Genomic DNA, 12,821 nt, shown 5'->3' with positions numbered 1-12,821 from the left:
TGCTGGTGGGAATGTGAATTGGTACAGCCACTATGGAGAACAGTATGGAGGTTCCTTAAAAAACTAAAAATAGAACTACCATATGACCCAGCAATCCCACTACTAGGCATATACCCTGAGAAAACCATAATTCCAAAAGAGACATGTACCAAAATGTTCATTGCAGCTCTATTCACAATAGCCCGGAGCTGGAAACAACCTAAATGTCCATCATCGGATGAATGGATAAAGAAGATATGGCACATATATACAATGGAATATTACTCAGCCATAAAAAGAAACGAAACTGAGCTATTTGTAATGAGGTGGATAGACCTAGAGTCTGTCATACAGAGTGAAGTAAGTCAGAAAGAGAAAGACAAATACCGTATGCTAACACATATATATGGAATTTTTTTTTAAAATGTCATGAAGAACCTAGGGGTAAAACGGGAATAAAGACACAGACCTACTTGAGAATGGACTTGAGGATATGGGGAGGGGGAAGTGTAAGCTGTGACAAAGCGAAAGAGAGGCATGGACATGTATACACTACCAAACGTGAGGTAGATAGATAGTGGGAAGCAGCCACAGAGCACAGGGAGATCAGCTCGGTGCTTTGTGACCGCCTGGAGGGGTGGGATGGGGAGGGTGGGAGGGAGGGAGATGCATGAGGGAAGGGATGTGGGAATGGATGTATATGTATGACTGATTCACTTTGTTATAAAGCAGATACTAATAAAAAAATTTAAAAAGAAAAAGAATAGAAAGCACCTATGGTCAACTAATCTATGACAAAGGAGGCAAGGCCATAAAATGGAGAAAAAGCAGTCTCTTCAATAAGTGGTGCTGGGAAAAGTGGACAGCTACATGTAAAAGGATGAAATTAGAACACTCCCTAACACCATACACAAAAATAAACTCAAAATGGCGTTTATTTTTTGCATTTAAAGAGCTAAATGTAAGGCCAGACACTATAAAACTCTTAGAGGAAAACATAGGCAGAACACTCTTTGACATAAATCACAGCAAGATCTTTTTTGATCCACCTCCTAGAGTAATGGAAATAAAAACAAAAAACAAATGGGACCTAATGAAACTTAAACTTTGCCAAGCAAAGGAAATTACAAACAAGACAAAAAGAAAACCCTCAGAATGGGAGAAAATCAACGGACAAAGGATTAATCTCCAAAATATGTGAACAGCTCATGCAGCTCAATATTAAAAAAGCAAACAACCCAATCCAAAAATGGACAGAAGACCTAAATAGACATTTCTCCAAAGAAGACATACAGATGGCCAAGAAGCACATGAAAAGCTGCTCACCATCACTAATTATTAGAGAAATGCAAATCAAAACTACAATGAGGTATCACCTCACACCAGTTAGAATGGGCATCATCAAAATCTACAAACAACAAATGCTGAAGAGGGTGTGGATGAAAGGGAACCCTCTTGCACTGTTGGTGGGAATGTAAATTGATACAGCCACTGTGGAGAACAGTATGGAGGTTCCTTAAAGAACTAAAAATAGAATTACCATATGACCCAGCAATCCCACTACTGGGCATATACCTGGAGAAAACCATAACTCAAATAGACACATGCACCCAATGTTTATTGCAGCACTATTTACAGTAGCCAGGTCATGGAAGCAACCTAAATGCCCATTGACAGACAAATGGATAAAAAAGATGTGGTACATATATACAATGGAATATTACTCAGCCATAAAAAGGAACGAAATTGGTTCATTTGTAGAGACGTGGATGGATCTAAAGACTGTCATACAGAGTGAAGTAAGTCAGAAAGAGAAAAACAAATATCGTATATTAACATGTATATGTGGAACCTAGAAGAATGGTGCAGATGAACTGGTTTGCAGGGCAGAGAGAGACACACAGATGTAGAGAACAAACGTAGGGACACCAAGGGGGGAAAGTGGCTGGGGGGGATGGTGGTGGTGGTATGAATTGGGAGATTGGGATTGACATATATACACTAATATGTATAAAATAGATAACTAATAAGAACCTGCTGTATAAAAATATAAATAAAATAAAATTCAAAAATTCAAAAAAAATAAAATTGGGCAGGGAATTCCCTGGTGGTCCAGTGGTAAAGAATCCACCTTCCAATGCAGGGGAGATGGGTTCGATTCCCTGGTCGGGGAACTAAGATCCCACATGCCACGGGGCAACTAAGCCTGTGCACCTCAACTAGAAAGCCTGTGGTGCTGCAAACTACAGAGCCCACGCGCTCTTGAGCCCGTGCACCACAACGAAGAGCCCCCATGCTGCAATAAAAGATCCTACATGCCACAACTAAGACCCAACGCAGCCAAAAATAACTAAATAAATAAATATTTTTTAAAATGAAATAAAATTGGGCAAAGGATTCAAATATTTCAACAAAGATAATATGCAACTGGCCAGTATGCACATGAAAAGATGCTCAGTATCACTAATCACTAATGAAATGCAAATTAAAAACCACAGTGAGGTACCACTTCACATTCACTAGGATGGCTGAAATCAAAAAGGTAACAAGTTTGGAGAGGATGTGGAGAAATTCAAACCCTCATACACTGCCTCTGAGATTGTAAAATTGTGCAGCCACTTTAGAAAACAGTCTGGCTGTTCCTCAAAAGGTTAAACATTAACTTACCATATGACCCAGCAACTTCACTCCTAGTTATATACCCAAGAGAAGTGAAAAAATATGTCCACACAAAAAGTTTCACATGAATGTTCATAGCAGCTGAGCATTATTATAACTTTATTATTTATAATAGCCAAAAAATGGAAACAATCCAAGTGTCTAGTCAACTGGTAAGTGAATAAAGACATACAGTTTATCCATAAAATGGAATACTATTTGTCAATAAAAGGAAACAAAGTACTAATATAGGCTATAATGTGGATGAACACTGAAGACATTATGCTAAATGAAAGAAACCAGACACAAAATACCATGTATTGTGATTCCACTTACATAAAATGTCCAGAAAAGGCAAATCTTTAGAGACGAAGTGGATTAGTAGTTGCCTCGGGCTGGGGGTTGGAATAGGGAATGACAGCTAATGAGTACAGTTTCCTTTTGGGGATGATAAAAATGATCTGAAAGTGGATTATGGTGATGATTGCACAACTCAAAATTTACCAAAAATCATTGAATTACACTTAAAATAAGGTACACTGAAAATGAATTTTAGGTACATAAATTATATCTCAAAAAAGCTAATAGGAACAAAAAAGGGGATGGGAAGATACCGGAAACTGAAACTTCTAGATTATTGCAAGAAGGCTTCTGCAGAGCCTCAAGAACATGGCCTTTGGGACAATATCATAAGGCACTGAAATGTGGTTTGGGGGTGGGTTTTTTTTTGAATTTTATTTATTTTTTATACAGCAGGTTCTTATTAGTTATCTATTTTATACATATTAGTGTATATATGTCAATCCCAATCTCCCAATTCATCCCACAACCACCACCACCACCACCCCCGCTTTCCCCCCTTGGTGTCCATATGTTTCTTCTCTACATCTGTGTCTCTATTTCTGCCCTGCAAACCGGTTCATCCATACCATTTTTCTAGATTCCACATATGTGCATTAATATATGATATTTGTTTGAAATGTGGTTTTTGAGAGAAGTTTTCATTTGATCATGTATATACTTGGTAAGTTTATATTGTTACTTAATCTTTCATTTAATAAATGTATTCTCAGCACATCCTAGATGCTGGGAATGCCACAATGATCAAAACATCACAGATTCTGTCATCTCGGAGTTTCTGTTATATAGTTGAGATGAAAAACAATAAAATCGTAATTAAATTTTTAATTACAACCTTTGATAATGAGGGGGTTTTTTGGGATTGGCTAACCTGCATTAAAGGGTTTTTCTATTTTTTTTTTTTTGGCAACATAGTTAAAGAAGGTCCTTTTTATTTTTGCAATGTCATTCCATACAAAAGCAATAGAAACACAACAGTCTTAACAAGAAGTTTACAATTGAATATTTGAACAGAAAATCTGTACACATTATCATTCACAACAATTTTACATGGTAAATTAACTGATTGTAAAAAAAATGTTCTTTCTAAATGCTTCTGCTTTCTAAACTCTTGGAAACGGTATAGGTAGAAGGCCTACTTAGTGCTACTTACAAATACCAAATTAAGACTGTATAACTTACATAAACCCCATTAATTTACCAGCTCAATTTAATATCTCACTATTCAGTTCTCTGTATGATGAAAAAAAACAATCTTGACATATTGACAAACAGCCCAAACCCTAACCCTTTCCATAAAGATATTAAAGGTATCTGATTATGAGAACACTCATTCAGATACCAGTAAAGAAATCCCAGTGAACATACGCTTAAACCCAAACCAGCCATCTGACAAGTAGCAATTTAATGTCTAAAATACTTGTGGAAATCCAGTTACGGTACACTTGTCAGGTTGACTTCAAGGATGCGGGAGATTAAGCAATTAAGATTGTTGCAAGATTGCTTCAAGTTCAATTTTCCTCGGATTTAGTTCCATTTACAGTTTAAAACATGCAGAATACACTCCCTATACATAAAATTAACGTTTCTTAAGAAAATAAGGCAAGAACAACAATTCACCATGAGACTGTACACTATTAACAGAAACCTCCAGTTACAAACGCAGGATGCATGCTTGGCGGCCAACACCCACCTGGGGAGGCAGCGCTGCTCCCAGTGGCCTCCAGGTGGCGCCATTTAGCTCATGGCTGAGAAGTCTTTCAAGGGTTCAGTTAAACAGGCTTTCAAGTCAAACTCATCCTCTGCCGGGCAGTCCACGTTTCTAACTTTCGTGGGTGTGCCACAGTACATATCGAAGTTATCCTGAGAGCTCGTCTGGGACTCAGAGCTGCTCTCCGCGGATTCCATCTCAATCTCCCCGAGGTCAACAGGACGTATTTCTTGCAAATCACATCCTTCTTCCGCTGGAGGATTCCAAAAATGCAGAGCCACCTTCCAGAGTTTGATCTGCTGATCCCATGATCGTGGACTATACTTCTTGAATTTGTTGGGGGTTTGGGGATGAATGCCAGGCTGTCGAAGGTGCCTTGGGACTTCTTTAATATAGCAATCGTAGGCGATGGTGTTCTTCCCATAGTCGGTCTGCTTCTGTCTCCTCATCAGGACACTTTCATCGGTCTCCAACTCAGCTGGCAATGCTGACATAGACTCCTTTGAATCCGAATTTCCTGATTATGATTTTCTCTCCCTTCCAAAGTCATTTATGAGGAGTTTCCTTTTATATCTTGCAATTTCATTGTTAACTCGAGTCCTCATTTCATCTTCTTCAGCTGCACTTGCCCAGTCTGAACATCTAGAATGGGGCTTAGGGCCTTTGGGAGTGGTAAAGCTATCGGGTCTGCGGTCGCCCGGCGTCCTCGTGGGGCCCTCGGCGTCCTCGGACTTCCAGCGCCTCCCCTTGGCCGTGCTCTTGTGTCCCAGGCTCCATCTCGCAGCGGGCGGCTGGCTGTTGTGGCCGTCGCGGCGAGTCCCGCACCCGGGGGACTTCGCGGCCGGCAGGCCATGGCGACACGGCGGGCGGGGTCGCGGGGGCCTGGGGTCTGGCGGTGGCGGTGGCGGCAGTGGAGACTTCCTCTCCGCGCGACGCTCACGGACTCTGTTATTTTTTTTTTTACTGGTGATTTTTTATCTTTGTTGGAGTATAATAGCTTCACAATGCTGTGTTAGTTTCTGCTTTATAACAAAGTGAATCAGCTATACATATACATACATGCCCATATCTCCTCCTTCTTGCATCTCCCTCCCACCCTCCCTATCCCACCCCTCTAGGTGGTCACAAACACCGAGTTGATCTCCCTGTGCTATGCAGTTGCTTCCCACTACCTATCTGTTTTACATTTGGTAGTGTATATATGTCCATGCCACTCTCTCACTTCCCCTAGCTTACCCATCCCCCTCCCCGTGTCCTCAAGTCCATTCTCTACGTCTGCGTCTTTATTCCTGTCCTGCCCCTAGGTTCTTCAGAACCTTTTTTTTTTTTTAGATTGCATATATATGTGTTAGCATACGGTATTTGTTTTTCTCTTTCTGACTTCACTCTGTATGACAGACTCTAGATCCATCCACCTCACTATAAATAACTCAATTTCGTTTCTTTTATGGCTGAGTAATATTCCATTGTATATATGTGCCACATCTTCTTTATCCATTCATCTTTCAATGGGCACTTAGGTTGCTTCCATGTCCTGGCTATTGTAAATAGAGTTGCAATGAACATTGTGGTACCTGACTCCTTTTCAATTATGGTTTTCAGGGTATATGCCAGTAGTGGGATTGCTGGGTCGTATGGTAGTTCTATTTTTAGTTTTCTAAGGAACCTCCATGCTGTTCTCCATGGTGGCTGTATCAATTTACATTCCCACCAACAGTGCAAGAGGGTTCCCTTTCCTCCACACCCTCTCCAGCATTTATTGTTTGTAGATTTTTTGATGATGGCCATTCTGACTGGTGTGAGATGATATCTCATTGTAGTTTTGATTTGCATTTCTCTAATGATTAGTGATGCTGAGCATCCTTCCATGTATTTGTTGGCAATCTGTATATCTTCTTTGGATAAAGGTCTATGTAGGTCTTCTGCCCATTTTTGGATTGGGTTGTGGTTTTTTTTTTTTGATATTGAGCTACATGAGCTGCTTGGAAATTCTGGAGATTAATCCTCTGCCAGTAGCTTCATTTGCAAATATTTTCTCCCATTCTGAGGGTTGTCTTTTGGTCTTGTTTAGGTTTTCCTTTGCTGTGCAAAAGCTTTTAAGTTTCATTAGGTCCCATTTGTTTATTTTTGTTTTTATTTCCATTTCTGTAGGAGGTGGGTCAGAAAGGATCTTGCTGTGATTTATGTCACAGAGTGTTCTGCCTGTGTTCTCCTTGAAGAGTTTGATAGTGTCTGGCCTTACATTTAGGTCTTTAATCCATTCTGAGTTTATTTTTGTGTATGGTGTTAGGGAGTGTTCTAATTTCAGTCTTTTACATATAGCTGTCCAATTTTCACAGCACCACTTATTGAAGAAGCTGCCTTTTCTCCATTGTATATTCTTGCCTCCTTTATAAAAAATAAGGTGACCATATGTGCATGGGTTTATCTCTGGGCTTTCTATCCTGTTCCATTGATCTATATTTCTGTTTTTGTGCCAGTACCATACTGTCTTGATTACTGTAGCTTTGTAGTATAGTCTGAAGTCTAGGAGCCTGATTCCTCCAGCTCCGTTTTTCTTTCTCAAGATTGCTTTGGCTATTCAGGGTCTTTTGTGTTTTCATACAAATTGAAATTTTTTGTTCTAGTTCTGTGAAAAATGCCATTGGTGGCTAGTTGGATAGGGATTGCCTTGAATCTGTAGATTGCTTTGGGTGGTATAGTCATTTTCACAATATTTATTCTTCCAGTCCAAGAACATGGTATATCCCTCAATCTGTATCATCTTTAATTTCTTTCATCAGTGTCTTATAGTTTTCTGCATACAGGTCTTTTGTCTCCTTAGGTAGGTTTATTCCTAGGTATTTTATTCTTTTTGTTGCAGTGGTAAATGGGAGTGTTTCTTTAATTTCTCTTTCAGATTTTTCATTATTAGTGTAGAGGAATGCAAGAGATTTCTGTGCATTAATTTTGTATCCTGCTACTTTACCATATTCATTGATTAGCTCTTGTAGTTTTCTGGTAGCATCTTTAGGATTCTCTATGTCTACTATGATGTCATCTGCAAACAGTGACAGCTTTACTTCTTTTCCTATTTGGATTCCTTTTATTTCTTTTTCTTCTCTGATTGCCATGGCTAAAACTTTGAAAACTATGTTGAATAATAGTGGTGAGAGTGGACAACCTTGTCTTGTTCCTGGTCTTAGAGGAAATGGTTTCAGATTTTCAACATTGAGAACGATGTTGGCTGTGGGTTTGTCATATATGGCCTTTATTATGTTCAGGTAAGTTCCCTCTATGCCTACTTTCTGGAGGGTTTTTATCATAAATCGGTGTTGAATTTTGTCAGAAGCTTTTTCTGCATCTATTGAGATGATCATATGGTTTTTATTCAATTTGTTAATATGGTTTATCACATTGATTTGCGTATATTAAAGAATCCTTTCATTCCTGGGATAAATCCCACTTGATCATGGTGTATGATCCTTTTAATGTGCTGTTGGATTCTGTTTGCTAGTATTTTGTTGAGGATTTTTGTATCTATGTTCATCAGTGATATTGGCCTGTAGTTTTCTTTCTGTGTAACATCTTTGTCTAGTTTTGGTATCAGGGTGATGGTGGCCTTGTAGAATGAGTTTGGGAGTGTTCCTCCCTCTGCTATATTTTGGAAGAGTTTGAGAAGGATAGGTGTTAGCTCTCTTCTAACTGTTTGTTAGAATTCATATGTGAAGCCATCTGGTCCTGGGCTTATGTTTGTTGGAAGATATTTAATCACAGTCTCAATTTCAGTGCTTGTGATTGGTCTGTTTATATTTTCTATTTCTTCCTGGTTCAGTCTCGGAAGGTTGTGCTTTTCTAAGAATTTGTCCATTTCTTCCAGGTTGTCCATTTTATTGGCATATACTTGCTTGCAGTAATCTCTCCTTATCCTTTGTATTTCTGCAGTGTCAGTTGTTACTTCTCCTTTTTCATTTCTAATTCTATTAGTTTGAGTCTTCTCCCTTTTTTTCTTGATGAGTCTGGCTAATGGTTTACCAATTTTGTTTATCTTCTCAAAGAATCAGCTTTTAGTTTTATTGATCTTTGCTGTTGTTTCCTTCATTTCTTTTTTATTTATTTTTGAGCTGATTTTTATGATTTCTTTCCTTCTGCTAACTTTGGAGGTTTTTTGTTCGTCGTTCCCTAATTGCTTTAGGTATAAGATTAGGTTGTTTATTTGAGACGTTTCTTGTTTCTTGAGGTAGGATTGTATTGCTATAAACTTCGCTCTTAAAACTGCTTTTGCTGCATCCCATAGGTTTCGAGTTGTCGTGTTTTCATTGTCATTTGTTTCTAGGTATTTTTTGATTTCCTCTTTGATTTCTTCAGTGAGCTCTTGGTTATTTAGTAGTGTTGTTTAGCCTCCATGTGTTTGTATTTTTTACAGATTTTTTTCCTGTAATTGATACCTAGTCTCATAGCGTTGTGGTCAGAAAAGATACTTGATACAATTTCAATTTTCTTAAATTTACCAAGGCTTGATTTGTGACCCAAGATATGATCTATCCTGAAGAACGTTCCATGAGCACTTGTGACGTGTATTCTGTTGTTTATGCATGGCATGTCCTGTAAATATCAATTAAGTCCATCTTGTTTAATGTATCATTTAAAGCTTGTGTTTCCTTATTTATTTTCATTTGGGATGATCTGTTCATTGGTGAAAGTGGGGTGTTAAAGTCCCCTACTATGATTCTGTTACTGTCGATTTCCCCTTTTATGGCTGTTAGCATTTGCCTTATGTATTGAGGTGTTCCTATGTTGGGTGCATAAATATTTACAATTGTTATATCTTCTTCTTGGATTGATCCCTTGATGATTATGTAGTGTCCTTCTTTGTCTCTTGTAATAGTCTTTATTTTAAAGTCTGTTTTGTCTGATATGAGAATTGCTACTCCAGCTTTCTTTTGATTTCCACTTGCATGGAATATCTTTTTCCATCCCCTCACTTTCAGTGTGTATGTGGCCCTAGGTCTGAAGTGGGTCTCTTGTAGACAGCATATATACGGGTCTTGTTTTTGTATCCATTCAGCCAGTCTATGTCTTTTGGTTGGAGTATTTAGTCCATTTACATTTAAGGTAGTTATCGATATGTATGTTCCTATTACCATTTTAATTGTTTTGGGTTTGTTATTGTAGGTCTTTTCCTTCTCTTGAGTTTCCTGCCTAAAGAAGTTCCTTTAGCATTTGTTTTAAAGCTGGCTTGGTGGTGCTGAATCCTCTTAGCTTTTGCTTGTCTATAAAGGTTTTAATTTCTCTGTAGAATCTGAATGAGATCCTTGCTGGGTAGAGTAATCTTGGTTGTAAGTTTTTCCCTTTCATCACTTTAAATATGTCCTGCCACTCCCTTCTGGCTTGCAGAGTTTGTGCTGCAAGATCAGCTGTTAACCTTTTGGGGATTCCCTTGTATGTTTTTGTTTGTTTGTTTGTTTTGCGGTACGCGGGCCTCTCACTGTTGTGGCCTCTCCCGTTGCAGAGCACAGGCTCCGGACGTTCAGGCTCAGCGGGCATGGCTCACGGGCCCAGCCGCTCCACGGCATCTGGGATCCTCCCAGACCAGGGCACGAACCCATGTCCCCCACATCGGCAGGCGGACTCTCAACCACTGCGCCACCAGGGAAGCCCTCTTGTACGTTATTTGTTGCTTTTCTGTTGTTGCTTTTAATATTTTTTCTTTGTATTTAATTTTTGATAGTTCGATTAATATGTGTCTTGGCGTGTTTCTCCTTGGATTTATCCTGTATGGGACTCTCTGCACTTCCTGGACTTGAATGACTATTTCCTTTCCCATATTATGGAAGTTTTCAACTATTATCTCTTCAAATATTTTCTCAGTCCCTTTCTTTTTCTCTTCTTCTTCTGGGACCCCTAAAATACGAATGTTGGTGTATTTAATGTTGTCCCAGAGGTCTCTGAGACTGTCCTCAATTCTTTTCATTCTTTTTTCTTTATTCTGCTCTGCAGTAGTTATTTCCACTATTTTATCTTCCAGGTCACTTATCCGTTCTTCTGCCCAGGTATTCTCTTATTGGTTCCTTCTACAAAATTTTTAATTTCATTTATTGTGTTGTTCATCATTGTTTGTTTGCTCTTTAGTTCCTCTAGGTCCTTGTCAATCATTTCTTGTATTTTCTCCATTCTATTTCCAAGATTTTGGATATCTTTACTATCATTACTCTGAATTCTTTTGCAGGTTGACTGCCTACTTCCTTTTCAGTTGTTTGGTCTGGTGGGTTTTTACCTTGCTCCTTCCACTGCTGTGTGTTTCTCTGTCTTCTCATTTTGCTTACCTTACTGTGTTTGGGGTCTCCTTTCTCAGCATGCATGTTCTTAGTTCCCGTTGTTTTTGGTGTCTGTCCCCAGTGGCTAAGGTTGTTTCAGTGGGTTGTGTAGGCTTTCTGGTGGAGGAGACTGGTGCCTGTGTTCTGGTGGATGAGGCTGGATCTTGTCTTTCTGGTGGGCAGGACCGCGTCTGGTGGTGTGTTTTGGGGTGTCTGTGACCTTATTATGATTTTAGGCAGCCTCTGTGCTAATGGGTGGGGTTGTGTTCCTGTCTTGCTAGTTGTTTGGCATAGGGTGTCCAGCATTGTAGCTTGCTGGTCGTTGAGTGGAGCTGGGTCTTAGCGTTGAGATGGAGATCTCTGGGGGATCTTTTGCCATTTGATATTACATGGAGCCGGGAGGTCTCTGTTGGACCAATGTCCTGAACTTGGTTCTCCCAACTCAGAGGCACAAGCATGACACCTGGCTGGAGCACCAAGACCCTGTCAGCCACACAGCTCAGAAATAATGGCGAAAAAGAAAGAGGGGGAGAGAGAGAGAGAGAGAGAGAGGGAGGGAGGGAGGGAGGGAAAGAAAGAAAGGTAATAATAAAATAACATTAAAATTAAAAATTAAAAAATAATTTTACAAAATTAAAAAGTAATAAAAAGAAAAAAAAAGAAAGAAGAGAGCAACCAAACCAAAAAACAAATCTACCAATGATAACAAGCGCTAAAAACACTACAAAAAAAAAAAAAAAAACAGACAGACAGAACCCTAGGACAAATGGTAAAAGCAAAGCTATACAGACAAAATCACACAAAGAAGCATACACATACACACTCACAAAAAGAGAAAAGGGAAAACAAAAAATATATATGTATATATCTGTATATATAAAAAGAAGGAAGAGAGCAACCAAATCAATAAACAAATCTACCAGTGATAATAAAGTCTAAATACTAAATACTAAAAACTAAGATAAACATAAATCCAGAAACAGATTAGATGCAGAAAGCAAACCCCAAGTCTACAGTTGCTCCCAAAATCCACTGCCTCAATTTTGGGATGATTCGTTGTCTATTCAAGTATTCCAGAGATGCAGGATACATCAAGTTGATTGTGGAGATTTAATCCGCTGCTCCTGAGGCTGCTCAAAGAGATTTCCCTTTCTCTTCTTTGTTCACACAGCTCCTGGGGTTCAGCTTTGGATTTGGCCCTGTATCTGCGTGTAGGTCGCCTACAGGATGGGGTTAAAGTAGCAGCTGATTAGGGGGCTCTGGCTCACTCAGGCCAGGGGGTGGGAGGGGTATGGAATGCGGGGTGAGCCTGCAGTGGCAGAGGCTGGCATGATGTTGCAACAGCCTGAGCCATGCTGTGTGTTCTCCTGGGGAAGTTGTCCCTGGATCACGGAACCCTGGCAGTGGCGGGCTGCACAGGCTCCTGGGATGGGAGGTGTGGATAGTGACCTGTGCTTGCACACAGGCTTCTTGGTGGCTGCAGCAGCAGCCTTAGCATTTCATGCCCGTCTCTGGTGTCCACTCTGATAGCCACAGCTTGCACCCATCTCTGGAGCTCGTTTAGGCGGTGCTCTGAATCCCCTCTCCTCGTGCACCCCGAAAGAATGGTCTCTTGCCTCTTAGGCAGTTCCAGACTTTTTCCTGGACTCCCTCCTGGCTAGCTGTGGCGCATTAGCCCCCTTCAGGCTGTGTTTACACAGCCAACTCCAGTCTTCTCCCTGGGATCCGACCTCCGAAGCCCAAGCCTCAGCTCCCAGCCCCCACCCATCCCGGCAGGGGAGCAGACAGGCCTCTCAGGCTGGTGAGTGCTGGTCAGC

The 12,821-nt window shown here is 40.1% G+C and overlaps 1 protein-coding gene and 1 pseudogene across 3 annotated transcripts in view; one reads left to right on the top strand and one right to left on the bottom strand.

Annotated features, from left to right (window-relative positions):
* Positions 1–12,821, top strand: part of RNF24 (ring finger protein 24) — a 136,492-nt gene that overhangs the window by 74,981 nt on the left and 48,690 nt on the right. The window contains exon 1 of one of the 2 annotated variants that reach the window (XM_081255903.1): positions 10,116–10,352. The exons of the other annotated variant lie outside the window; for it this stretch is intronic. Within the exon in view, the coding sequence (XP_081112029.1) occupies positions 10,132–10,352 (221 nt within the window). The 5' untranslated portion in view covers positions 10,116–10,131. Of the gene's footprint in view, positions 1–10,115; positions 10,353–12,821 lie in introns of those variants that run through there. 2 annotated transcript variants of the gene reach the window in all.
* LOC308629150 (histone RNA hairpin-binding protein-like) lies at positions 4,506–5,951 on the bottom strand (annotated as a pseudogene). The gene has a single exon. The product of its transcript is annotated as a histone RNA hairpin-binding protein-like (transcript).

Source organism: Mesoplodon bidens, assembly GCF_964165515.1.
Source record: "Mesoplodon bidens genome assembly, chromosome: 15".
NCBI lineage: Eukaryota > Metazoa > Chordata > Mammalia > Artiodactyla > Ziphiidae > Mesoplodon > Mesoplodon bidens.
The sequence above is the reverse complement of the archived record's forward strand: the minus strand, read 5'-3'. Positions and strand labels throughout refer to the sequence as shown.